At 42.2% G+C, this 25,422-nt stretch overlaps 1 protein-coding gene across 1 annotated transcript in view; it reads left to right on the forward strand.

Moving 5' to 3' along the window:
• The window catches only part of lrp1bb (low density lipoprotein receptor-related protein 1Bb), a 491,998-nt gene that overhangs the window by 359,658 nt on the left and 106,918 nt on the right, over positions 1-25,422 (forward strand). Inside the window, exon 32 of the mRNA XM_052142560.1 lies at positions 19,716-19,856. Coding sequence (XP_051998520.1) covers positions 19,716-19,856 — 141 coding nt within the window. The remainder of the gene's footprint in view (positions 1-19,715; positions 19,857-25,422) is intronic.

Here is a 25,422-nt window from a genome sequence, read left to right on the forward strand (position 1 = left end):
ATAAGGATAGTAAAACCCGAAATTTTTGACCTTGTGGGGACATTTGGTCGGTCCCCATGAGGAAAACAGCTTATAAATCATACTAAATTATGTTTTTTGAAAATGTAAAAATGCAGAAAGTTTTCTGTGAGGGTTAGGTTTAGGGGTAGGGTTAGGTTTAGGGGATAGAATATAAAGTTTGTACAGTATAAAAACCATTATGTCTATGGAAAGTCCCCATAAAACATGGAAACACAACGTGTGTGTGTGTGTGTGTGTGTGTGTGTGTTCTGCAGTGTGAGTGTGTTATCATCTCACCCCTTAATTTCTGAGTGTGTGTGTGTGTTTAGCATTATGAATGATTTATTGTTGCTGTTGTTGTTTGCCTTTTTTGACAAATGTAAATAAAAGGCTCAGTGTTATTGTCACACCAGTTAAATTGTGTGTGTGTTTTTGCGCTGAGGATGTTTTAGAGTCTCACCCTGTAATATCTGTCTGTTTTTTCTGCATTGTGGCTGATTTATTTATTGTATTTGACATATCTAAAAAAAAATTATCTGTTTTTTGTTCTTTCCCATTAATTCCCGATATGGAATGCCCAATTCCCAATGCGCTCTAAGCCCTCATGGTGGCGTAATGAGGAGGATGAATCTCAGTTGCCTTCACGTCAGCGCCATTACCGCTTTCCTCTCCCGGACGGGCTCTTGACAACACCCCCGCAGCCACATACCCCACCGGCCGACTCAGGACGGGGAACCATCCGTCCTGTCTACCTCCCCCCCCCCCCATCCATTTCTGGAGAGAAAGTCTGCGACAGCCATCTGCACCCCCGGTCTGTGGACCACCTTGAATTTAAAGGGCTGGAGGGCCAGGTACCAACGGGTGACCTGGGCGTTAGTATCTTTCATGCGGTGGAGCCACTGGAGTGGGGCGTGATCCGAGCAGAGGGTGAAGGCCCGCCCCAGCAGGTAATACCGGAGGGTGAGGACCGCCCACTTGATGGCCAAACACTCCTTCTCCACTGTGCTGTACTTAGTCTCCCTCAAAGAGCGGCTTTAATCTGCATAAACGCCTGTTGACACTGCTCCGACCACTGAACCGGATCTGGAGCCCCCTTTTTAGTGAGATCAGTCTATAATCCACTAGGACTAACATGAAGCGATGTCCGCATGCTGACCGTTCTAATGGCCCGACGAGGTCCATTCCAATTCTTTCGAAGGAGGCCTCGATCAATGGTAGAGGGCGCAGTGGTGCTTTTGGGGTGGCCGGTGGGTTTCCCAGCTGACATTCATGGCACGCCGTACACCACCTGCGGACGTCACCGCCAATGCCTGACCAATAGAAACGGGCTATTAGACGGAGAAGTGTTTTTCGTTCCCCTAGGTGACCGGCCATAGGATTATATTGAGCCGCCTGGAAAACCATTTCCCGGCGGCTCCGTGGAATCAATAATTGTGTCACTTCCTCCTTTGTTTGAGCATCCTGGGTCACTCTATATATCCGATCTTTAATCATAGCAAAATATGGGTACGAGATGGCGATGCCCGGCCAGAGCTGTTGACCATCAATTACTCTCACTCGATCAAGAGCATGTTTAAGGGTTTCGTCCCGCGACTGCTCTAGAGGGACGTCCCCCTCAGGAAATTCCCTGAGAGGAGGGGTGGCCACCTTGCCCCTTCCCTCGTCATTCAGAGCAGCCGAGGAGGACCCCGGCTCCACCTCCCCTGCCAAAGCATCGCACACCGCACACCTCTTTATGCAGGACCCATCCGCGCAAATACCCTCTAAAATATCTCTAAAATTCGGCCAATCAGTACCCAAGATTAGCGGATGAGTGAGGCGGGAACTAACCGCTGCCTCCACACTATGGTCTCTTCCCCTGAATTTAATCGCCAAAGTCACCATGGGATTCTTGTGAACATCCCCGTGCACACACCTCACCCTCACCAGCTTAGCTAAACCCAAAGCCCCGGGTTGAACCAAGTGTTGGTGGATGGTGGTCTGATTGCAGCCGGTATCCAGCAAAGCTTGGTAAATACCCCCCCTGATCCTTACCGGAATCCGGTATGCTCCAGCCTGATCGGGGGCAGCCTGCGGGACGTCGGAGACCCGTACCACCATTCCCACCTCCATCAGCGGACACTGATCCCGGAAGTGGAAGTGGGTCCCCGCACCTCCAACAGGCCTGCCCAGGCGTTACGCCCGCACTTGTGCTGGCAGGCACCCCCACCTGAGGAGGAGAGCGGCCGAAGGACGGGGAAGGAACATTCTCCCAAGGCCGGGAAGCTGGACGCACATACACTCCACGTCTGCGCGGGGCAGGAACGGGCCCTGGGGAGGGAACAGAGCGAGAGAACACAGGGGAGGGGGAACTGGAGGGGGGTGCAGACACAGGGGAAGGGGAGAGAGAGAGAGAGAAGAGGGCGCCAAATGGTCCTCTGCCAGACGAACAGCCTCCTCCAGCGATGCCGGGCGGTGGCACTGGACCCTCTCTGCCGTCTTCCGGGGTAGCCGTTGGATGCATTGCTCCAGTACCACCTGATCGATCACTCCCTCGACGTCGCGGTCCCCCGCAAGCAGCCACCTCCGACAGGCGTCCCGGAGCCATTGAGCAAACGCAAACGGGTGATCGGAATTTTCTAACTTCATGCTCCGGAAGAGATGGCGATTCTCTTCCGGGCTCCGACCGACCCGTTGCAGAATGGCTCTCTTCAGGTCTGTATAGGCCAGGAGGTTCGTCGCCGGCAGTTGTTGCGCCGCAAGTTGAGCTTCCCCAGACAGGAGAGGAATTAGGCGGGCTGCCCACTGTTCGAGTGGCCAGCTCCAGATTTCTGCCGTGCGCTCAAACAAATCGAGGAAAGCCTCAGCCCATCTTCTGCAACGTGGGCGGGGGCAGCGTAGCGCGGGTGTCAGGAGACGCGGTTGTGGCCGACGCGGTCTCCTGGCTGAGGAGGCTCCGGATGGCGTGCCGGTCCTCTGCCTGAGCCCGCATGATTTTAAAAAAAACGGCAATCTTGGTCCTGCTGCAGCTCAAGCAGGGATTGCTGGTGGCTTTGGTGTAACGTCGCGAGGGACTGGAGGACCTCCGCCAGCTGGGAGGACTCTATGGGGCGACCTTTCTCCATGCTTGGAATTTTATTTTTTATTAACCCTCACGGGAAGGATGACAGGAAACGAGGCTCCAACTAAAATGTAAGGCTTTAATTGCCGTCTTTCTCACAATAATTTACAATGATATCATACAACACAACTTAATCTAATATAGTACAAGCATGCTGGGTTCGCTTGTCGGGTCTCTCTTTGACTGGAGGCTATGTGTCTACTTTTATGCCACTCTCCTGGTGCTCACTGGAATTAGAGACAGGTGTTTAGCTCAGGTGTAAGCGCCCTTACCGCTTTCCTCTCCCGGACGGGCGCTTGACCACGCCCCCGCTGCCACACAGTAATACTGTGATGCTCTGTTGTGCAACACTGTATTTGACAAAAATGCTGTAAGTATCTGTTTAGAAGCACTTAATTTTATAAAAAAAAAAATATAATTTGGTATGTTGAAAAGTTAGTTATGTTTTCATTTAATAAAAGTTTTGTTTTTACTATTAATTTGATTAGACATCCTTTTGATTATTACATTTGATTTCACTTTAAAACACAGCATTCAGAAAAAAATAAAGCAGAATTTGAAAAAGGCCCCCAAGAAATAAACACATTTCTGTGTTAAAAAGCAGAAAAGTTGGTTTGATTGATTAGCTCCAAATAGACCAATATAATAAAGAATGTCTGAGAAGACAGACAGTTTTAATCATACTCTTAGGCCTACTTTTGGACTCAAATTACAGCTCTAACCATTGTCCAAAAGCTGTAATTCTAGGAATTAGGAAGAATAATTTCTGAGTAAAATATTCATGTTGGCAGCACCATTAAAATGGGAAAGAGTTTATATATATATATATATATATATATATATATATATATATATATATATATATATATATATCATATATATATATTTTTTTTTTCCTAAAGCGAATTAATGCAGTAAATGCAGAAAAGTCTGTCATTGTGAACTTGAACTTTTTGAATTAACCGATACCTCTTGCCTTAGGTTTTTCCGAAATATAGTGCACTCTCTTGTTTTGGATTGCATCTGACATGTTTTCTCGCATTAAAAATCTGTTGGGTAAAATGACTCTCCACCTGTATATATGGGAAGCAATATATGCTTCCAAGTAATTCATTAGCATGTATTTATTGCCCTAAACCCCAGTTTTTAACAAATTGCACTCTCTACATGCTGTAAAGGTATTAATCTTTGGAAAGCACCTATAGTCACATTCTATTTTAAAGCAGCTAAGAGGAGTGTAAAAACAAATGTAATTTGTAAGTAGTCATGACAGATTATTTTAATTAAATAAAGTTTTAGTCATTATTAAATTGTGAGCAGAATGCAGGCTGCCAAAAAGACTAATGGCTTACTTTCAAAGAAGTAGCACGGTACAGCAAAACAGCAAAATGATGCATTCAGTAGGTGCTATCTATCACAATTAATAAGCCTTTGTTGCCTAGAGGAAATTATTTCCATTACTTCTGCAAGAATCTGGTAGTCTGTTTGGTGGACAGTTATGTTTCTCATTTATAGTATGACAAACCAGCAGAGATCAAATTAAGATTTGTGTGTGTGTGTGTGTGTGTGTGTGTGTGTGTGTGTGTGCGTGTGCTGTGGCGTGCGCGTGCGTGCATGCGTGCGTGCTGATAGTGAAGATGCTTGCTGGGTCTCATTTTTGGAGGTCTGTTCAATATAACAGGATATGACTCAAAAGATTTCCAAGTAGAGCAAGTGTCATACTGTAGTTGTGGCTGCCTGACAATGTATTGCTCTGGGCACATCTTACATCAGTACTACTGGAATAGTTGTGATCCCCTAGAATCATTCCCACCTTTCACCATATTAGCTGTTGCCCTGGGCAGTAGTGTGGAATGGTAGCCAGTAGACACTTGCCACCAGCACCATAGGTCAATTCTGAAATTATTCAAGCTGTAGCACACCACTATAATGAAGAGTCCATTCCAGTGCCTTCATGACCAGGGCAGTTAAATTTGCATGCAGGTGGGCGGGAGTTCTTGCAGACGTTTGAGTAGGTGTACTGTATGAGTGGGTGGCGATCAGAATTTCATGAGAATTCCATGTTTACCTTTTTAAAGGTCAAGTGAGTATTTTTTTATGTTAAAATTATTTCTCCTATACCAAACTAACATAGGAGTGACAAGTTTAAATAAGCATTTTTTTGGTTGATGTCCCTGAAAAATGTATACATTGTTCTGTTTTTTGAGCTTCTCAGCCAGCCCAACACAACAACATTGGCTCAAGCAGTGACATGAGTTTAGAACGGGACTTTGTTTTTGCAAAGTTAGACAGAGCAAGTGTTTAGGAAATCTGTTATAAAACAGTTTTGCGGTTCTATTTGTTTTACACACTTCACCTTAAAATATGAACCAAAACAAATTATCAAACAAAAGTGTAAGATCATTCCATTTTCTCAATATTTTGCAAGTGCACATTTTCATTTGCATTCATTTCACCTAGCCATCCAAGTGTAGTTGATTATAAAGGGTAAAAAGTGATTTCCCATAATCAGTGTGAATAATAAAGAAAACAAGGTAAAAAGATGAAAGAATATTAGTATGATTGATGTTATCTCTGTGATAAGTATGGCAGACTCACTTCTTCACATATGTTGTTAATGTTAAAACCAGCATCCGTTCCAAGAACGCAAAACAGTACAATTCTTTCAAATATCAGGAGTCTCTGTTTTTATAATGCACACCGCTCATTGGCATGCAGATTACCCACTGAGTTCTAAAATAATGATATGTATTAATATGCAACATGAGATTTTAATCAGAGAAAAAGAACAAGGATAGGGAAAAAGATGGAGAATCCAGTATATATTACCAGTGAAAAGTTTGGACACATCTACTTTATTCTAACAATTTCCAAATATTTTGAATAATAGTAAAGTCATCAAAACTATGAAATAATTAAATGAATATGTTTATTATGTAGTGATCAAAATCAAAATGGTCTTAAATATTTGCTTCTTTAAAATAGCCACCCTTGAGCTAGATAATAGCTCTGCACACTCAGGTAAAGTTATTTTGTCTGGGAAAATGTGTTTTAAACAATATTGAAGGAGTACCCATGTTTTCTGGGCACTTATTGGTTGTTGTTGTTGTTTTTGTTTTGCTTTTTTAAATTTTCATTCATTTAAAAACATATACACTGTAAATATATACATGATTATATAATGGGCGAGGGGCCCATTCATATCTTTGTCCATGCTTGAATACCCACCGACAAGTACTGTATAACTTACGTATTTACTACTAGGTACATTCACTAGTACATCCATAGTGATTCCCTGGAAATAGGACAGTCAAATAAAATTAACCAATGTACATAACCATTACATAGGAATTACCAGCTCTTGCACTTTTGTAAGATGCATAGTACATATATGCCACATTTGTCTGGAGGTACAACATTACCATGTATGTACCATTGGTAAGTACAGTTATGTTTCATATTAGTTATCATTTACGAATACTTCAGGTAAGTACCTCTTGTTACTACACATTTGTCTTTGGATACAACATACACTTTTTACCATGTACCAGGAAAGTACACTAACTGTAGCTAATTTCAAGCATTTAAGCATAATTATTAAACATTTAAAATTAAAGGTTTTTAAGATCACGAGAAACTTAAGTATAGCCAAACTTTTTCCTGGTAATGTGCTTTTATTTTTCTCTCAGATATTAATGGTGTGCTGATCCCCTCAAAAACAAAGTATACATGTCGCTTAGCTAACTTTATCAAAGTTATTGAATGTAAATTAAACAACAAACAGTTCTTTTTGGATGCATTCTTGTATAAACATGATCTATTTGGAGCTTTGGATCTGTGGTGTACTGGTAGCTTGTGAAAGCTTAAAATATAGGCTGCACAAGATCTTCAGTCTTTATGTCCATCTTCCAGCAAAAGCATAATAAATGAGGGAATTTGCCCTGGTTAACTTGTATAATGTGCTATCAGATGATGATCCCATAAATTTGATTTGGTGTTGCTGTAATGGATATGCTTTATGATTTCTGTCAGCTGGTACAGAAAAATCAACCTCCTTGTTTACTGTGTGTGTCCACAGAAACACTGTGTCAGACAGGACTTATCATTACAGAAAGATATGCAAGGAAAATATACTCAACCAAGACAGATGATCAAGGGATCGATAGGGCAGCTAGCTGTTTGAAAGATGCAGCATCATTATTGCAAAATATCCAATGGATGCCTTGCTTCAAAGACACATTCCTTATTAAACTGTGAGACAGCAATTGAAGAGAATGATGGCTGAACAAATTAAAGCAATTTTCCTGACAGGAAGCCAGTCTGGCCACATTCTGACGTTAGAATCTTTAATGGGTTGTGACCATGCAGTGAAGTGAAAGCTGCTTTTTAGTGGGGTGTGTCAACCTAAGACCTGTTCTGGGTTGTGATCAAACAGTTTAAGTTGACATTACTCCTGGAGGCAATCACTGATGTCTCTCACCCTAGAAGTGAAGATTAATATTGACTGCAGTGATGACCAATACAAGCAATTTTGAATGTCAAATACTCTTCTGTTTGGGGTAGGATGTCATTTATTTCCAGCTGGCCTGACCACAAAAAGCAAATATCTACAAGGTGGAGGCTGAATGTGGCCTGACATGATAGTTAGCATTTGTCCCTGGTTTATGGAATGGAATTTAATGTTTTATCTTATGAAGAGTGTAAGAAGGTTTCAGAATCGTTTATCTATTGTGGTAGTGGTTGAACAAACCACTAACCCGAAGTAATACACCGATGAGGCATTATTTGTCCCATACCATTTGTGCTAAGGACATGAATGCTTCCTCAAATCACTTGGCTTATTAAGGAGAGGTGTGCTATTACTTTTCAAAGCAATCCCTGATACGATTTTCGAGAGTAATGTTAATATTACTACAAGTTTTCTAAATAAACTTTACATGTCTTTGTGTGCATATTGTGGTGGCTTCCTGGTGAAATAAACAACAAGGACTTTTATTCACAAAAATCACACTTTTGCTCAGTTTCTCCTCATGGTATCTTATGACATTAAAATCTTTTACTATTGTGCATGATTTTAAAGGCGATACATATTAATGTTTGCATTACATAACCAACTACATTTAAAGACTTATTCAAGTGCAATCAAATTGTGTAGTAGCTCAACTGATAGTGTAGTGTACTTGCAATGTTGAGGCCTGGGGTACGAGTCCAACAGAGCATGAGAGTCGACATGTGAGCCGAAACTGTCAAAGAAGCACTACAAAATGATGTGCTGCTTTAGCAATTATGTTTTTCATCTCAAATTTGCTTTTAGGACAGTATTAGTTAGGTTTTGCTTTAAGGTTTAGGGTTGGGACATTTTGTTGATTAAAAACCTTGCTAAAGCATTAAACGTAAAAACCTCCTGCCTGGACTCATGAACATGTGACTGTGGTAACATTTTTGCAAAACTAAATTCCGTTTTTCATTACATGCTTAGCTGCGGTTTCTTAGTGAAATGTCCAGCAGGGGGGGCCAAAAACAAGTGAAATGTTGTCGTAGTCAGACAATGTTTTTTCATGTTATTATTAATCTGGGGTGTTAATTAGTGAAATGTACTTCCTTCACCTAAACATAGTCAATAGTGTTTCAAAACAGCAAATGAGAGGTGAACTAAACCAACATCAGTATCATACACCAACACCTAAACCTAAATATAGTGTTTTAAAGGTGAACTCAGTTTTCAAGAAATTAATAATAATTTTTGACACGTCTAAAATCATGAACACTTACATGAGATGAAGAATCCAGTCATAGGAATAACCTTATAAAAGCATTATAAATGTACATGGCGAGGGTCTCCTTGTGGGGTCAGTAACCGCCCTGTTATTGGACACTTTCACTCATAGATTACATGAACTATGGCTGACTGGGAATAGTGAATTTGTACAATGGCATTGGTAGTTTAAAATAATTTGAATAATGCTGCATCCAAACCATTAGGTGTCAGTGTTAGTTCAAGACGACGTATGAAAAAAATAACAAAATAAATGTACAAAAAAAAAAATACAAAATAAGAAGAATATATATATATATATATATATATATATATATATATATATATATATATATATATATAAACCAAAGAAAATAGAAACATCCTCTCCCTGTCCAAAAGAATTTGCAATTTCTCTCCAACACTTCTCTTTCTCCACCCAGTTGTGGTACAGTTCAAATTAAAAATTAAATTGTGCTCCTTGGTGCTCCTGCCAATCTTCCACAAATTTTTCCTCCATTTCTTCGGTCCAATGAGACTTTATTGATATCGCAGACATGCTAGTTGATGTTCTGTTGCAGGTACATCAGGACTTCTCCCACTGAAACTTCCCGTGCCTCATTTCTTGCTCTCTCATTGGCTGTAGATCAATGCTACTGTTGTATTCTGTCAAAACATATTTCACATTGCTAAATTTGTAATCGCTGATTGGTCCAAATATTTAATATCCTAGATATCTCTCTGACATCAGTGATGCATCTGAGCTTCTCTAAAATCACTTATTTGATAGTTCATACATTGCGATCTTCGCTCACGGGAGTGAGCTTCGATTTGCCTATGATTTCAGGCTTTTGTCAGCCATCTGCACAAAACTGTCGCCGAGCGAAAATGAGGCGTAAAATCGTGTAGTGTAGTGTAAAATCGGCTTAAGACATAAACCGAACAAGTTTCACAGACATGTGACTAACAGAATATATTGAGCATATATTAGAGCACCTATATATATATATATATATATATATATATATATATATATATATATATATATATATATATATATATATACAGTGAGGAAAATAAGTATTTGAACACCCTGCTATTTTGCAAGTTCTCCCACTTAGAAATCATGGAGGGGTCTGAAATTGTCATCGTAGGTGCATGTCCACTGTGAGAGACATAATCTAAAAAAAAAATCCAGAAATCACAATGTATGATTTTTTAACTATTTATTTGTATGATACAGCTGCAAATAAGTATTTGAACACCTGAGAAAATAAATGTTAATATTTGGTACAGTAGCCTTTGTTTGCAATTACAGAGGTCAAACGTTTCCTGTAGTTTTTCACCAGGTTTGCACACACTACAGGAGGGATTTTGGCCCACTCCTCCACACAGATCTTCTCTAGATCAGTCAGGTTTCTGGGCTGTCACTGAGAAACACGGAGTTTGAGCTCCCTCCAAAGATTCTCTATTGGGTTTAGGTCTGGAGACTGGCTAGGCCACGCCAGAACCTTGATATGCTTCTTACAGAGCCACTCCTTGGTTATCCTGGCTGTGTGCTTCGGGTCATTGTCATGTTGGAAGACCCAGCCTCGACCCATCTTCAATGCTCTAACTGAGGGAAGGAGGTTGTTCCCCAAAATCTCGCAATACATGGCCCCGGTCATCCTCTCCTTAATACAGTGCAGTCAGCCCTGTCCCATGTGCAGAAAAACACCCCCAAAGCATGATGCTACCACCCCCATGCTTCATAGTAGGGATGGTGTTCTTGGGATGGTACTCATGGTTCTTCTTCCTCCAAACACGGTTAGTGGAATTATGACCAAAAAGTTCTATTTTGGTCTCATCTGACTACATGACTTTCTCCCATGACTCCTCTGGATCATCCAAATGGTCATTGGCAAACTTAAGACGGGCCTTGACATGTGCTGGTTTAAGCAGGGGAAACTTCCGTGCCATGCATGATTTCAAACCATGACGTCTTAGTGTATTACCAACAGTAACCTTGGAAACGGTGGTCCCAGCTCTTTTCAGGTCATTGACCAGCTCCTCCCGTGTAGTTCTGGGCTGATTTCTCACCTTTCTTAGGATCATTGAGACCCCACGAGGTGAGATCTTGCATGGAGCCCCAGTCCGAGGGAGATTGACAGTCATGTTTAGCTTCTTCCATTTTCTAATGATTGCTCCAACAGTGGACCTTTTTTCACCAAGCTGCTTGGCAATTTCCCGTAGCCCTTTCCAGCCTTGTGGAGGTGTACAATTTTGTCTCTAGTGTCTTTGGACAGCTCTTTGGTCTTGGCCATGTTAGTAGTTGGATTCTTAATGATTGTATGGGGTGGACAGGTGTCTTTATGCAGCTAACGACCTCAAACAGGTGCATCTAATTTAGGATAATAAATGGAGTGGAGGTGGACATTTTAAAGGTCTTTGAGGGTCAGAATTCTAGCTGATAGACAGGTGTTCAAATACTTATTTGCAGCTGTATCATACAAATAAATAGTTAAAAAATCCTATATTGTGATTTCTGGATTTTTTTTTTTTTAGATTATGTCTCTCACAGTGGACATGCACCTACGATGACAATTTCAGACCCCTCCATGATTTCCAAGTGGGAGAACTTGCAAAATAGCAGGGTGTTCAAATACTTATTTTCCTCACTGTATATTTTAAATCATGTTTAAATGCTACTAAAACAACGTAAAATGAATTTTTTTTTATGTACAAACTATTTATTACTTTGTTTTCATTTTTTCACATGATCTGTCACTGAAAATTACTGTATAATGCTGCGCCTGCAGATTAGGACATACTGATTTGCAAAATCGTACATGTTTCTAAGTTTTGATGCAGCATTTTGTGTGTTCACAAAATGCAGGGGTTTGTTTGCTGGGATTCAACTAAATTTGCTTGCCAATTTACAGTATTAGTCTTACATATTCAATTGAGCAGGGGTATGCAATTATTTTGGTACGGGAGCCACATCAGCCGTTAAGTATATCCTGGAAGAAAGAAGATAAAAAGATTGGCATAGTTGTATCTTTTAAGCCCAGTAGTAGTAGTGCACTCATGCATTCAATGAATGATGCACAATTTTCTGAAGTGTATACTGATGGGACCATTCTGTGATTGCTTGACACTTTACTGCTACTTTTCTATCATGTGTTAGTAAAACTGAATAAAGGTTTAGTATAGTTATTACTTGTTAATTTTACCATACTTCAATGCAATGGTAATTTAGTATTCAATTTAACACTCTACATTAGAAGTCTGGTTTCATTGTAAAATAAATATTCCGAATTTATAGATTCTAAAAGCATATATTAATGTTTGCTGTAAAGTGGACAACGTTGTTTTATTCTCAAAACATTATCAACCCGTTTACACGCTCATGGGCCATGATGTGAGTCTTGTTAATGGTTTGTTTGACATCCCTTTCAACACACAACTGAGTAAAACAGACTGCATGACACTGATAAATGATTACTACCAGAGTAACATTCACATACATGTTTGAGGGACTTCAGCATTTTACAAATAACACAAAGAACAAACATATTCCTCTTGCTTGGTTTTGCTTGCATGTCCCATCCGTGTGCAAATGATGCGAAGATCTATTGGGATTTTATTAAAGTTCATCACTGAAAAGCAGAGGTGGAAAGAAACTAATTACAACTACCCTTGTTACAGTAATTTTTTTCTAACCCTTTTCTAACCCTTTTTTCAAATTTTTCTACTTTAAGTATAAATAAATAATAGTACTTTTAATTTTACTTGAGTAGATTAAAAATGAAGTATTCAATTTCACTAGTTATTTTTCACCACAATTACAAAGTAAAAAAAAATACAAAATATTTCTGAATTTTTGGGAAGAAGAATGTTATATGCACTAAATCTTCTTATAAACTAAAATGCACTGTGCGCTGCATGACGGAAACCCACAGAGCACAGCGTCATGAGCACAGCAGCTCTCATAATCTGCCACCGGTGTCCTCTCTTCTCTAGCTTCTCCTCTCTAGCTTCTCCAAGACTTTCTGCCCTGTCACTATACAGGAAATTTAATACTGTGATTTCTGCATATTTAATTTTATTCTGGAAAGGAGCCGTTCATTCAGGTATGAGGGAACTGTTGGAACACGTTTAACAACTGATCAAACGTCACTTTTTAAACTGTGTCAAACATTATTACAATGTAGTTTTACATATATGTGGGGAAATCTTGTTTACTTGCTACTATATGTCTAAAACATCTCGGGTTACATGTGTAACCCTTGTTCCCTGAAAAAAAGCGGAACGAGATGTTGCGCTGCTAAGCGCTATGGGGAACAGCTCTAGCTGTGGGCCGAGCTGAATAATGTGTGGAACACGTCAATGAACATTGACCGGAATTTATAGCCTCGGCTGATGTAATCATTAGATGCACCTGAGGCCAGGCTATAAATGGATACGTCACCAGGTGTCGTCAGATACTTCTTTTTGAAGAGCAGTCCTGGGACGTCCCAGTGCGGCAAAGCAGCGCAACATCACGTTCCGCTTTTTTCAGGGAACAAGGGTTACACATGTAACCCGAGACGTTCCCTTTACAAAAAGCTTCACTACGATGTTGCGCTGCTAAGCCTACTGAGAAGCATAATACCCACGCCACCGCACTTGGGGCTGTCCGGACCCCTACGGTTGTGCAGTGTACTCACAAAAATGCGAGAGGTCTCAGACATGAGCTTCAGATGTCGACTCAAGGGCATAAGAGCCCGGAGTAGCAAAGCATCTAACCCATAAAGTTCGATGAATGTGTGCGAAGAGAACACTATTGCCACACAAAATTGTCATAAAAACTGATGAATGTGAGCGGAGAGGACCAGCCTGCCGCATCACAAACTTGTTCAGGCATGAGCTGAGATGTCGACTCAAGGGCAAAAGAGCCCGGAGTAGCAAAGCATCTAACCCATAAAGTTCGATGAATGTGTGCGAAGAGAACCCTATCGCCACACAAACTTGTCATAAAAACTGATGAATGTGAGCGGAGAGGACCAGCCTGCCGCATCACAAACTTGTTTCGGTATGTGCCGAGATGTCAACTCAAAGGCATAAGAGCCCGGAGTGCAGAACATCCAAACTAAAAAAGTCCAATGAATGTGTGCGGAGAGGACAACCTGCCGCATCACAAACTTGTTTAGGGATGGGCTGAGATGTCGACTCAAGGACATAAGAGTCCGGAGTAGCAAAGCATCTAGCCCATAAAGTTTGATGAATGTGTGCGAAGAGAACCCTATCGCAACACAAACTTGTCATAAAAACTGATGAATGTGAGCGGAGAGGACAAGCCTGCCGCATCACAAACTTGTTCAGGCATGAGCTGAGATGTCGACTCAAGGGCATAAGAGCCCGGAGTAGCAAAGCATCAAACCCATAAAGTTCGATGAATGTGTGCGAAGAGAACCCTATCGCACCACAAACTTGTCATAAAAACTGATGAATATGAGCTGAGAGGACCAGCCTGCCGCATCACAAACTTGTTCAGGTATGAGCTGAGATGTTGACTCAAGGGCATAAGAGCCCGGAGTGCAGAAAATCCAAACTAAAAAAAGTCCAATGAATGTGTGCGGAGAGGACAACCTGCCGCATCACAAACTTGCTGCAGAGGGAGACCTCTATCCAAGGTTATAGAGGAGGAGAGCCCTCTGGTAGAGTGCGCCCTGAAACCTACTGGCGAAGCTTGACCGCACGCCTCGTAGGCCCGGGCAATAATGAGGATGCCTCTTCGAGGGCACCCCGCCCACCAAGCCGTGGCAAACCGCAGTGGCCACATAGAACCTGGCAGTGGCGAGGCAAGTGCCCGCTGACAGTTCTTTCTACAGAAAATCCAGAACTGAAACAAACTGGCAGTTAGCTGGTTCTGTAATAAGAACTTTAGTAGAAGGAAACGCATGCAGGCGCATTTGCGTTACTACGTTCAGCCCCTCCCGGGGGGGGGGACTGGGCGACTCAGGGAGAAGTAGAGGAGACATTACGCTATCAACAGCGCGAAGAGGTCCTCTTCTGCCCTGTAAAATCTACCCAGATCAGTTCCAAGTGGAGGAGCCCTTGCACTTGAAATGGTCTCGATAATCTCAAGAGAAAACCCTGTGAACCTCATTTGGTACCCTTAGGGGCCAGACATGAAAGGTTTCACAATTCGGGCCAAGGATGAGAAGGTCCTCCCTGTTTGGAATCGCCCAAGGCGAGCCGTCGAGGAGAGGAATTAGCTCCGAGAAACTTATCCTGTTCGGCCAGCGCGGCGCCATTAATAGGAGGCAAGACCCTTGCTGGTGAACATCGCCAAGACTCCCGGGAGCAGAGAAACCGGGGAAAGAAATACATACAGATGCATTCTGGGTCATGTATGTGTCTTAACGTCCAGACCCAAGGGGGCTGGGTGATTTCAGGGAGAAGTAGAGGAGACATTGCGCTATCCATAGAGGCGAAGAGGTCCTCTTTTGCCCTAAGATCTCACCCAAACTTGTTCCAAGTGGAAAAAGCCTGGCATTTAAAAAGGTCTTGATAACCTCAGCAGAAAGCCCTGTGTCCCTCAGTTGGTACCCTTAGGGGCCAAACATGAAAGATTCCACAATTCGGGGCAGGGATGAAATATTGCCCTGTGCCTGAGACAGAAGATCCTTCCTGTTCGGAATCGCCCAAGGCAGTAGTCGAGGGAAGAGATTAGCTCCGAGAACCAAGCCCTGTTAGGCCAGCGGCGCTATCAGTAAGAGGCAAAAACCCTTGCTGGCGAACTCTGGGCAACTACTACCTTAGGGTGGAGTTCTTAACTCCCCGTTGGTATTTCCTGTCTGGACCGTAAATCTGCTCCCGTATATGGGCATCCAGGGATATAACTGACCTGAGTGACAGGAGCTTACCCTGGGCCCTAAGGAGAATCCGGCGTGTCAGAAATACAGCTGACAAGAGCGTGGGTCTCCTTGAAGATTTATGTAAGAGGCTACAGCTGTATTGTCCACCCGCACCAAGACATGGCAGCCTCAGGAGGAGGTATTTCAGGGCCAGAAATACAGCCATCAACCCAAGACAGTGACTGTGACAACCGAGCTGACGACCCTCCTATCCCCTTAAGCTGGACGACCACTTAAGGCTGCTATCCCGCCCGTCAGGGAGGCATCTGTCGTTAGCAGTCTGCGACAACAAGACGCACCTAGAGTGGGACCCAAGGCAGAAAACCAGTAACCCTATTTAGCCCTGAGACCTGGAAATTGTTGATACTGATAACAGTGCAACCTTGACCTAGCCTGACTTTGCTCAGGGTGATCTGAATGGACTCAATCCTAGCAGGAGACAGTTGTGCCCGCATTGTGATTGAACTCCATACGATGCCCCGATAGACAGTGTTCTGAGTGGGAGAGAGGACGCTTTTCTTGGCGTTGAGCCTCAACCCCAGAGAAACAGATGAGCTAAGACGATGTCCCTGTGCTTGACTGCCAGTTCCTGGAACTGCACTAGGATCAGCCAGTCGTCTACGTAATTCAGAATGCAGATGCCCCGGAGTCGCAAGGAGCCAGCGCTACATCATGCATTGTGAATGTGCGGGTAAAAAGGGCTAGGCTGAGTGAAAGAACCTGACCCTGGAAGACTTCGCCCCCGGAAGTGAACCTCAGGAACTTTCCATGTTGTGGCAGAACTTCTAAAGTGTACCCACGGGTAGTTCAAGCTTTAAGATCTAAGCCAGACGCCACCCCTCACCCTCCATGGGAAACGAGAAGTATTTAGTGTAATAACCTAACTCTCTCTCTGGAAGGGGAACACATACCATGGCCCCTTTAACCAGGAGATTGAGTTTTTTTTTTTGTTTTTTGTTTTTTTTACATAAAAAAAGAAATCCGGTTTACGGTAGTGAGAACACGCCATTGAAACACGGAAAAGCGGCGAGACAATTAAATCCTGACGCCCTTATAAGACCCACAGAAAAGAATATATCCAGCAGAAGTTTCCACGCTGCCAGGATCTCTGAGATGGGTATTATATTTTAACACTTCCTGTTGAGGGGTTGTCAGGTGTTTCACGTCCTGAATAAAATGCAGGAACAGCGAAAACACCCAATTTTGACGGAAGCCTCTGCAACCCGAAACACCAAGAGGTGGCGGGAATGGAGGGGCTTCGAGGGGGTACCAGGAGGGGTGAAGTGAAGCACGTGCCCGTCCGAGGGAGCTACCCCTAATCTAGGCGCAAGACCGTCAGGGTTTTCTCTTACTAGAATTTATAGTCCTGAGGTCTTGCTTCGGGGGCTGGCGAGGGCGGCGAGACTGTCCCCAATCCTTGGGAGGAGGAGCACGACTCGCCACGCTTTGCTTTTGAGCCTTCCTTCAGTCAGGACCGAGGTGGGTCTGAGGCTTGCTCGTCAAGCGCAGAACCCACACTCAGGTCGTCCAGGAGGTCAGCCTGGTACGCCTGAAAAACAGCATAGTGTGCAGAGCAGCACCAGCCTGACCTGCTGCTTGATAAGCCCTTCCCACTAAAGTGGAGGTTGTCCTACAATGCTTTGAGGGGAGAGAGGGCTTCTTAAGTGACGATGCCGAGCCTCTTCGACCGGCGGCATCACTGAATACCCCCGTGCCTCAGCACCCATGATAGTCGAATATAATGACGTCGAGGGTATGTGAACACGGGAAGAAAATATATTTTTTTTATATATTTTTTATTTTTTATTTATTTATTTTTTTTTTTTAGGGGTTCTCCATGAGCGAAAAAGCTCTTCATGGAGGTTATCAAGAAAGGAAGGGACCCATGAGGCGTTCCCTTTCTTAGACTGGAAGATAAAATCTATCCCCTAATTTGGAGCGTTTGGGGGTCTCTTTTTGCGTGGCCAGACCAATCTGGCAACCGCACGAGTAACAACATCGAGCAATTCCTCCGTGAGATTTTTTATCGCGGACGGAAAGCTTCGGAGGCGGGAAGAGAATCGCGATCCACCTCATGATCCGAAGAAGCGTCGGAACGCGCTTCGCGATGTTGTGAAGGACCAGCTGGGTTTGGGGAGAGAGTGAGAGAAAGGCATCAACACGTCTTTTTTTTTTTTTAGAAATATAAATATATATAATATTTTCTAAACAGAAGAGAAAAATAGAACAACGTTCACTGCACACTGCCTAACTGATTCTATCTCCTAACAGAGGAAAGAAAGTTTTGACAGGGTGTGTGAAACACACAGAAACAGAATCGCTCTGAAAAAAGAGTTTCTGACGACACCTGGTGACGTATCCATTTATAGCCTGGCCTCAGGTGCATCTAATGATTACATCAGCCAAGGCTATAAATTCCGGTCAATGTTCATTGACGTGTTCCACACATTATTCAGCTCGGCTCACAGCTAGAGCTGTTCCCCGTAGCGCTTAGCAGCGCAACATCGTAGTGAAGCTTTTAGTAAAGGGAACAAACATTTTAACACCTTAGAAAGACACAATGCCAATAGTTTTGGAAATGAATGGGGACTCGGAGCAAAAACGCGATCTTCTTTTGACTTTTCAGTGAACATTTTTTTTCTCCCTGTTGTCCGGTTCCTCACATTCACAGAAGGGCACTGCATTAGTTCAGTGTTGTACCCCCAGTAATGTAATCTCATTCCATATCTGGATAATTGCCACAATATCATAGAGGATAGATTTCAGGGCAGTAGTTTCCCCTGGTCTACAATTGAAGGTGCTCTAAGGTTCATTGGAAGGTGCTTAGGGGGTGCTTATCTGGGCCTGTTTGTACACAAACAGACTATCAAATGCCTCTTCGGCCACCATTTTTTTTCTTCAGTTTCAACCGCTGTGGATCCACATGCACAGGATTGTGGGATTTGATAAGCAGTGAAGGGTACATATACTGTATGCTGCCTTCAAAAATAGATCAGAATAAGTTTTCTTAGACAGTAGACAGGATGTGACGATACCAATGGATTCGGACGTGCCTTGGTCTCTACCTACCTTCATATTCAACCTCTTTTTGGGAGAAAATTGAACTTGCTAGCACCACACAGTGGACATTTTACCTCGAAACTACAGCAATACGTGTACTGTACCACATAAATTTGAATGAACCGTTGCCATGTCATTTTCATGAGATCAAATTATCAAATGTTTATAAAATTCCATAGACTTCAGAAAGGTTTGTACACATACATGTATCTACAAAACAAAACATCATACTCAGAACATCCTTGCTATGGATTAGCAAATAGTGGGTACATTGCCAGGTGAACTCCTACATTGTGGCAGTGTTTCGTATGGGAAAGGACTACCCTAAAAATGAAATTTTTTGGCAGGAACTATGATTACCATTGTGAGCTTTTGTCGAACATTTATTCAGACTTTTCATTCAATGCAATATTTAATATATTAAATATAAATGTGTTTCATTTATGGTTGCGGAGCTACCACTTTCTATGATGCTTTTCTGCAGCAGAAATTTATAGTCTAGGCACAGTGCCACGGGCAATCTCTAAGGCCCTTTTGTGGCACACTCAGTCTTACAGAGCAGAAACAACACAAGGGGCTTGCTAGCTGCAGCGACACTGTGAGAATAGATGCACTCTGATGGCTTTGTGAATGAAGAGCTCTTGTCTTCGGCCAGGCTGCCCTATGCTCTGCCTCATTGACTCACACTGGGAAGGGAACATGCATAGTGCTCAAGCCCCATCTCTTTACTTTTCTCACCCTCCCTCCCTCGTCCACCCGAACACTGCATAGTTTTGGCACCAAAATGGTGCACAGCACCAACAGATTATATACATGTGGTATAAAAAGGACAAACAAATGATAATGGCATGTGTATCCATTGGCAGTCAGACTTGCTGGTTGTGACTTTGGGAAATTAATAATTCATCTGTTTTTCTAGGTGGCAAGCTGTGGTGGGCAGATGAGGATCTGGCACAGCTGGGAACGGTTGCCAAACGGGATGGCCGTAACCCATCAGTGCTGCGCAATAAGACCAGCGGTGTGGTACACATGAAGGTGTATGACAGAGATGGGCAGAAAGGTGAGGCGCCTTATGATCAAGGTAAACGCATAAATAAATTGGCCAATAGCTATCTTTTAAAAAGTCAGCTGAAGTTGACTAGTTAAAGTTCAACATTAGGGATAGGTGGATCGATCTCATATTCAAAATACTTTTGTTGTATCGAGAGGATTTATCCTCACTAATAATTTGTATAATATTTTTTTATGAAAGTTAAATTCACCCTAAAATGACATTATTATTGAAAATTATTGATGTTATTATTAAGTTGTTCCAAACCCATTTGACACAAAAAGAGATGTTAGGCAGAATGACATACTCTGTCAACATTCACTGCATATTTCTTTTCATATCATTAAAGTGAATGGAAAGTCATTCTGCCTAACATCTCCTTTTAAGAAGAAGAAGAAAAAACTTTAGTATTGGTTTCAATATTTTGCCTTGATAGTAAATTGGATTAATAAGAATGTGGTATCACAACATCCCAATTCAACTTGTTTTTTAGAGTGATTAAATGTTTAAATGTTGATCTAAGTGGTGTATAAAAACAATTGTGCTGAAACAAAAAAACACAAACATTATTTTTGAGCACTCTACTTTGTTTGGATTTATTATTTACTTGTTAATTGGTAGGTGTTACGTCCCGCACTTACAAGGACAGCTTGACGTGAAATTTCGGAACACAGCCCCAGCCGACAGATCACCAAAGACACAAACTTAAGTTCCACAAAAAGTATAATTTATTTTAAAGTGGAAAAGATGATAAATTACGGAGCAATGACTTCAGGGTGCCCCAAGGTCAAAATAATAAACAAAATAGACTTATAAACAAACATATATAAATTACCTAATCGGGAGAATAAACCAAATACAAAGAAACTTCCCTAACACCCTGTAAATAAACAAATCGCAAACAAAGTCAAAACAAAATGACAGGACACCCCTAGGCTCCTAAAACATACAAACAAAACCGATTTAACTCATCTCAAACAAACGAACATAATCAGGTTAAAGGTTTTGGGATCTGTCGACGGGAGGAGGAATCCGGAGCTCCTCACGCCACAAGGCCAACGCCAGAATGAGCTTCCATCTTCAGTTAACGCCGCCCTTTTAAAGGCGGGTGAATCAGTAGATCCACCGATCAGTAGCTCCTCCGACTGCAACCAATCCCTGTACACATACAGAACAACACCCACACAAAACAGATACCGAGGATCGTAACACCCTCACACAAAAAAAAATAATCATTAGTGATTTTTAAACAAAACGAAAAGAACGAGATAAGGCATCTGCTAAAACATTGTCCTTGCCCTTTTTATAGCGAATCTCAAGATTAAATCTTGAATAAACAAGGACCAACGCATAATGCGTTGATTTGCATTACGCATTCGAGACAAAAATACAAGTGGATTGTGATCAATAAAGACGAGCACGGGAATAGAACTTGATCCCACATACACTTCGAAATGTTGTAACGCTAGTAATAAAGCAAGTGCCTCTTTCTCAATAGTACTATAGTGTAACTGATAGGGCAAAAACTTTTTCGAAAAGTAAGCTACTGGATGCTCAACTCCGTGAATATCATCCTGCAAAAAGACTGCTCCAGCTCCGGTGGCACTAGCATCAACATCAAGTTTAAAGGAATGTGAATAATCCGGGGCAGATAACACTGGGTCACTACACAACAAACTTTTTACAGCTTTAAAAGCATGTTGACATTCATCAGACCATACAAATTTGTGTGAAGCACGGAGCAGATTAGTTAACGGTAGAGCCACATCAGAGAAATTTCGGCAAAATGCTCTATAATAGCCTGCCATTCCTAAAAAAACGGCGAAGATCACGCTTGGTTTGAGGCACAGGAAAACCAACAATTGCCTGTAGTTTCTGGACTACAGGACGTACTTGTCCCTGTCCAACCCGTTTTCCCAAATACATCACAGTTGCCTTGGCAAATTCACATTTGGACAAATTCAACGTAAGGGAAGCATTAAGCAAGCACGTGAAAACAGTGAATAAGGCGTCTAGATGTTCTTTCCAGCTGGACGAATACACCACAATATCATCCAAATACGCTTTACAGTGCTTAACATCAGCTAATATAGTGTTCATTAATCGTTGGAAAGTCGCCGGCGCGTTCCGAAGCCCGAAAGACATCACAGTGTAATTCAGGAAGTTGTCTGGAGTGACAAAAGCAGATATTTTGGAATACCAATACCCCTTTAATTTTGGATTAAAGGGGTATTGGAACTTGCCAATACCCCTTTAAAAGATCAAGCTTTGTAACAAACTGAGCCGATCCCACATTATCCACACAATCTTCCATTAACGGTAGTGGAAATGAATCAGGTTTTGTGATCGCATTTACCTTACGGTAATCCGTACAAAATCGATGGGTACCATCCGGTTTCGGAACAAGTAGAAAAGGTAAGCTCCAAGCACTTGTGCTCAGGACAGCAAAATCATTTTCCAATAGATATTTCACTTCAGACTCGATGATTTTACGTTTCACTGGATTGACCCGATATGCATGTTGCTTAATGGGTGGATGATCGTTCACTTCAATATCATACTGAATGACATTTGTCTGAGTAGGCACATCTGAAAACAGTCCTGAAAAAGACTGGATCAAATTCACAACATCAGATCGTTGATTTACAGCTAAATGACATAAATGAGAATTAAGATCTGACAAAATTTCAGAATTATTCAGTTTGACATCAGACACTGGCATACTCCGTAGATTTAACCCGTCTTCATCGCCACAAGAAGGTGGTACCACAGACAGTGAAGTAACTGGAACAGGAGAGCTCTTTAAATCCCGTTGTTCACCCGAACAACATAACGCTTCAACATGTTGATGTGGCACACGTGGATTTTTCTCTGTCGATCGTGGGTACAGATAATATAGTCAGTATCACTGAGTTTTCGCTCCACAACATAAGGTCCAGAAAACTTTGCTTGCAACGAAGAGCCAGGAAGTGGTAACAAAACAAGAACTTTGTCTCCTTTCACAAAGGAACGAACGACTGCTTGCTGATCAAAACACTCCTTCATCTTTATTTGAGCCTTTAGCAAAGCTGACTGAGCCAGATCTCGAGCTTTATGCAGACGTTCTCGAAACGAGCTCACATAATCTAAAATATTGCAAGATGGCTTTGTTTCAGACAACCAGTTTTCTTTGAGCAGCTTAAGGGGACCGCGCACCGTATGCCCAAAAACTAACTCTGCGGGACTAAACCCCAAAGACTCTTGTACAGTCTCCCGTACAGAGAACAGCAGCAATGGTAATGCTTCGTCCCATTCTTTTTCTGAATCTACACAATAAGTGCGTAACATTGTTTTCAAAGTTTGGTGGAATCGTTCCAGTGCTCCCTGAGACTCAAGGTGATAAGCGCTGGAAACGATGTGTTTAACATGCAACTGAGACAGAATTTGGTTAAACAACCGGGACATAAAATTTGTTCCCTGGTCCGTCTGAACCATTCTCGGAAGTCCAAAAGTAGAAAAGAACACAATTAAAGCTTTCACAATTGCTTTAGCTCTCAAAGAACGAAGTGGTATCGCCTCAGGGTAACGAGTTGCTATACACATAAGCGTAAGCAAGTAAGTGTGACCTGCTTTTGTTTTTGGTAGAGGTCGGACACAATCTAATATCATGCGCTCAAATGGTTCTCCGATAGCAGAAATCAGCTTAAGAGGTGCTGGGGAGATAACCTGGTTAGGCTTCCCAACCATTTGACAAGCATGGCATGATCTGCAATATTTTGTAACATCTGACTTAATCCTAGGCCAAAAGAAATAACGCAAAACTCGATAAAGCGTTTTAGCCACACCTAAATGGCCAGCCACATTATCATGTGCCACACTTAACACCTGTTCTCGAAAACATTTGGGAACGACTATCTGGTACAATGTGTCCCAACCTGAATTATCAGACACTAAAGGTGTCCATTTCCGCATTAATACTCCATCCATGAAGTAATAACCAATTGGCTTTTTCACAATTTCTTTTGAACTTACAGCAGAATCTCGGTAAAATTCGAGCGACTGATCTTGTTTTTGCTCGACAGCCAATAACGTGCGATCTACAGAAAGTAACAGATCAGCGGAACCAAATTCAGCACCACTGCTAGTAGACAGCGGTTTAAATGCGGACATCTCAGACAGTAATGGACAAGAATCAGTCACGTTTTCATCAACAAGAAAAGTGTCAGAAAGATCAACTACGGTGGAAAATTTTGTGATTGAGCTCGAGTAATCACACAGGCAGGAAACACAGTCAAATCTACCGTGTCTTGCTTGCACACAATAGATGTTTCATCTAACGGATTCTCAATGACTTCAGGGAGAGGGAAAACTTTTCCACCTGCCAAGTCATTTCCCATTATCAGGATTACGCCATTTATTGGTAATTGAGCACGAACGGCCACTTTTACGAAACCAGTTACCCACTCAGAACGAATATATATTTTATGCAAGGGAACCTTTTCCACTTGCATTGCAATTCCCTGCACTAACACATCAGAGCCACAATACGTTTTCTCTGAAAATGGCAACGAACTTTTCAAAACAAACGACTGCGCAGTACCTGTGTCACGCAACATAGCAACAGGCACTTGATCATTTTCCAAATCACTTAAAGAAATCATTCCCTGACCAATAAAAGGTTCAAAAATTGCATCAATTTCTGGCTTTGACGATTTAGTAACAGTTCGTACGAAACCGACTCCTTTAAGCTGTTTCGTCTTATTTTTCTTTCTCAAAACGGGACAAACAGCAATCAAATGACCCACTTCGTGACAATAAAAACACTCACGATCATCAGATTGCACGACTGGTTTCGAGAGTTTAGATGACTTAAAAGTTCTCTCAGAACTCACAAAATTTGGCATTTCTCGACGAGCAGGTGCCACGAATACGCTCTTGTGCGTTAATACAAATTTGTCAGCACACACAGCGGCCTCCGCAAGAATCATAACTTTTTGCTCATTCAAGTAAACCACAATTTTATCGGGTAACGAATTTTTAAACTCTTCAATCAAAACGAGCTCACGAAGCTGCTTAAAATTTGTCGTTTTGCTGGCTTGACACCATTTGTCAAAAAGTGCGGTTTTCTCACGCGCACGTTTGATTGGCAGCTTTCACATGCAAACGAAACCTTTGGCGATAAGCCTCGGGGACAAGCTCATAGGCTCTCAACACAGCGGTTTTTACTTTTTCATAATCTAGACTGTCGTTAAGGGACAAAGCGGAACAGACTTCCTGAGCCTTTCCAGTTAAACGACATTGCAACAAAAGAGGCCAGACTTCTTTTGGCCAATTCAAAGCAATGGCGACGCGTTCAAACGCACCAAAATATGAATCAACCTCGGCCTCCCGAAACGGTGGCGCGAGATTGATTTGTCTACTAATGTCAAAATCCAAAGAAGTTGCAGAAGGCCTAGGCAACGATGAATCAGAAACATGATGTAAACTCCGGCTAGTTCAAACAACAGTAGGTAGCCTTGTTTTAGACTCACCGAGCGGTCGACCAGCTTGTGTCTCCAATTCACATTGTCTAAAACGCAAGAGTTGGGTTGTATGT

Source organism: Xyrauchen texanus, chromosome 14 (genome assembly GCF_025860055.1).
Source record: "Xyrauchen texanus isolate HMW12.3.18 chromosome 14, RBS_HiC_50CHRs, whole genome shotgun sequence".
Lineage (NCBI taxonomy): Eukaryota > Metazoa > Chordata > Actinopteri > Cypriniformes > Catostomidae > Xyrauchen > Xyrauchen texanus.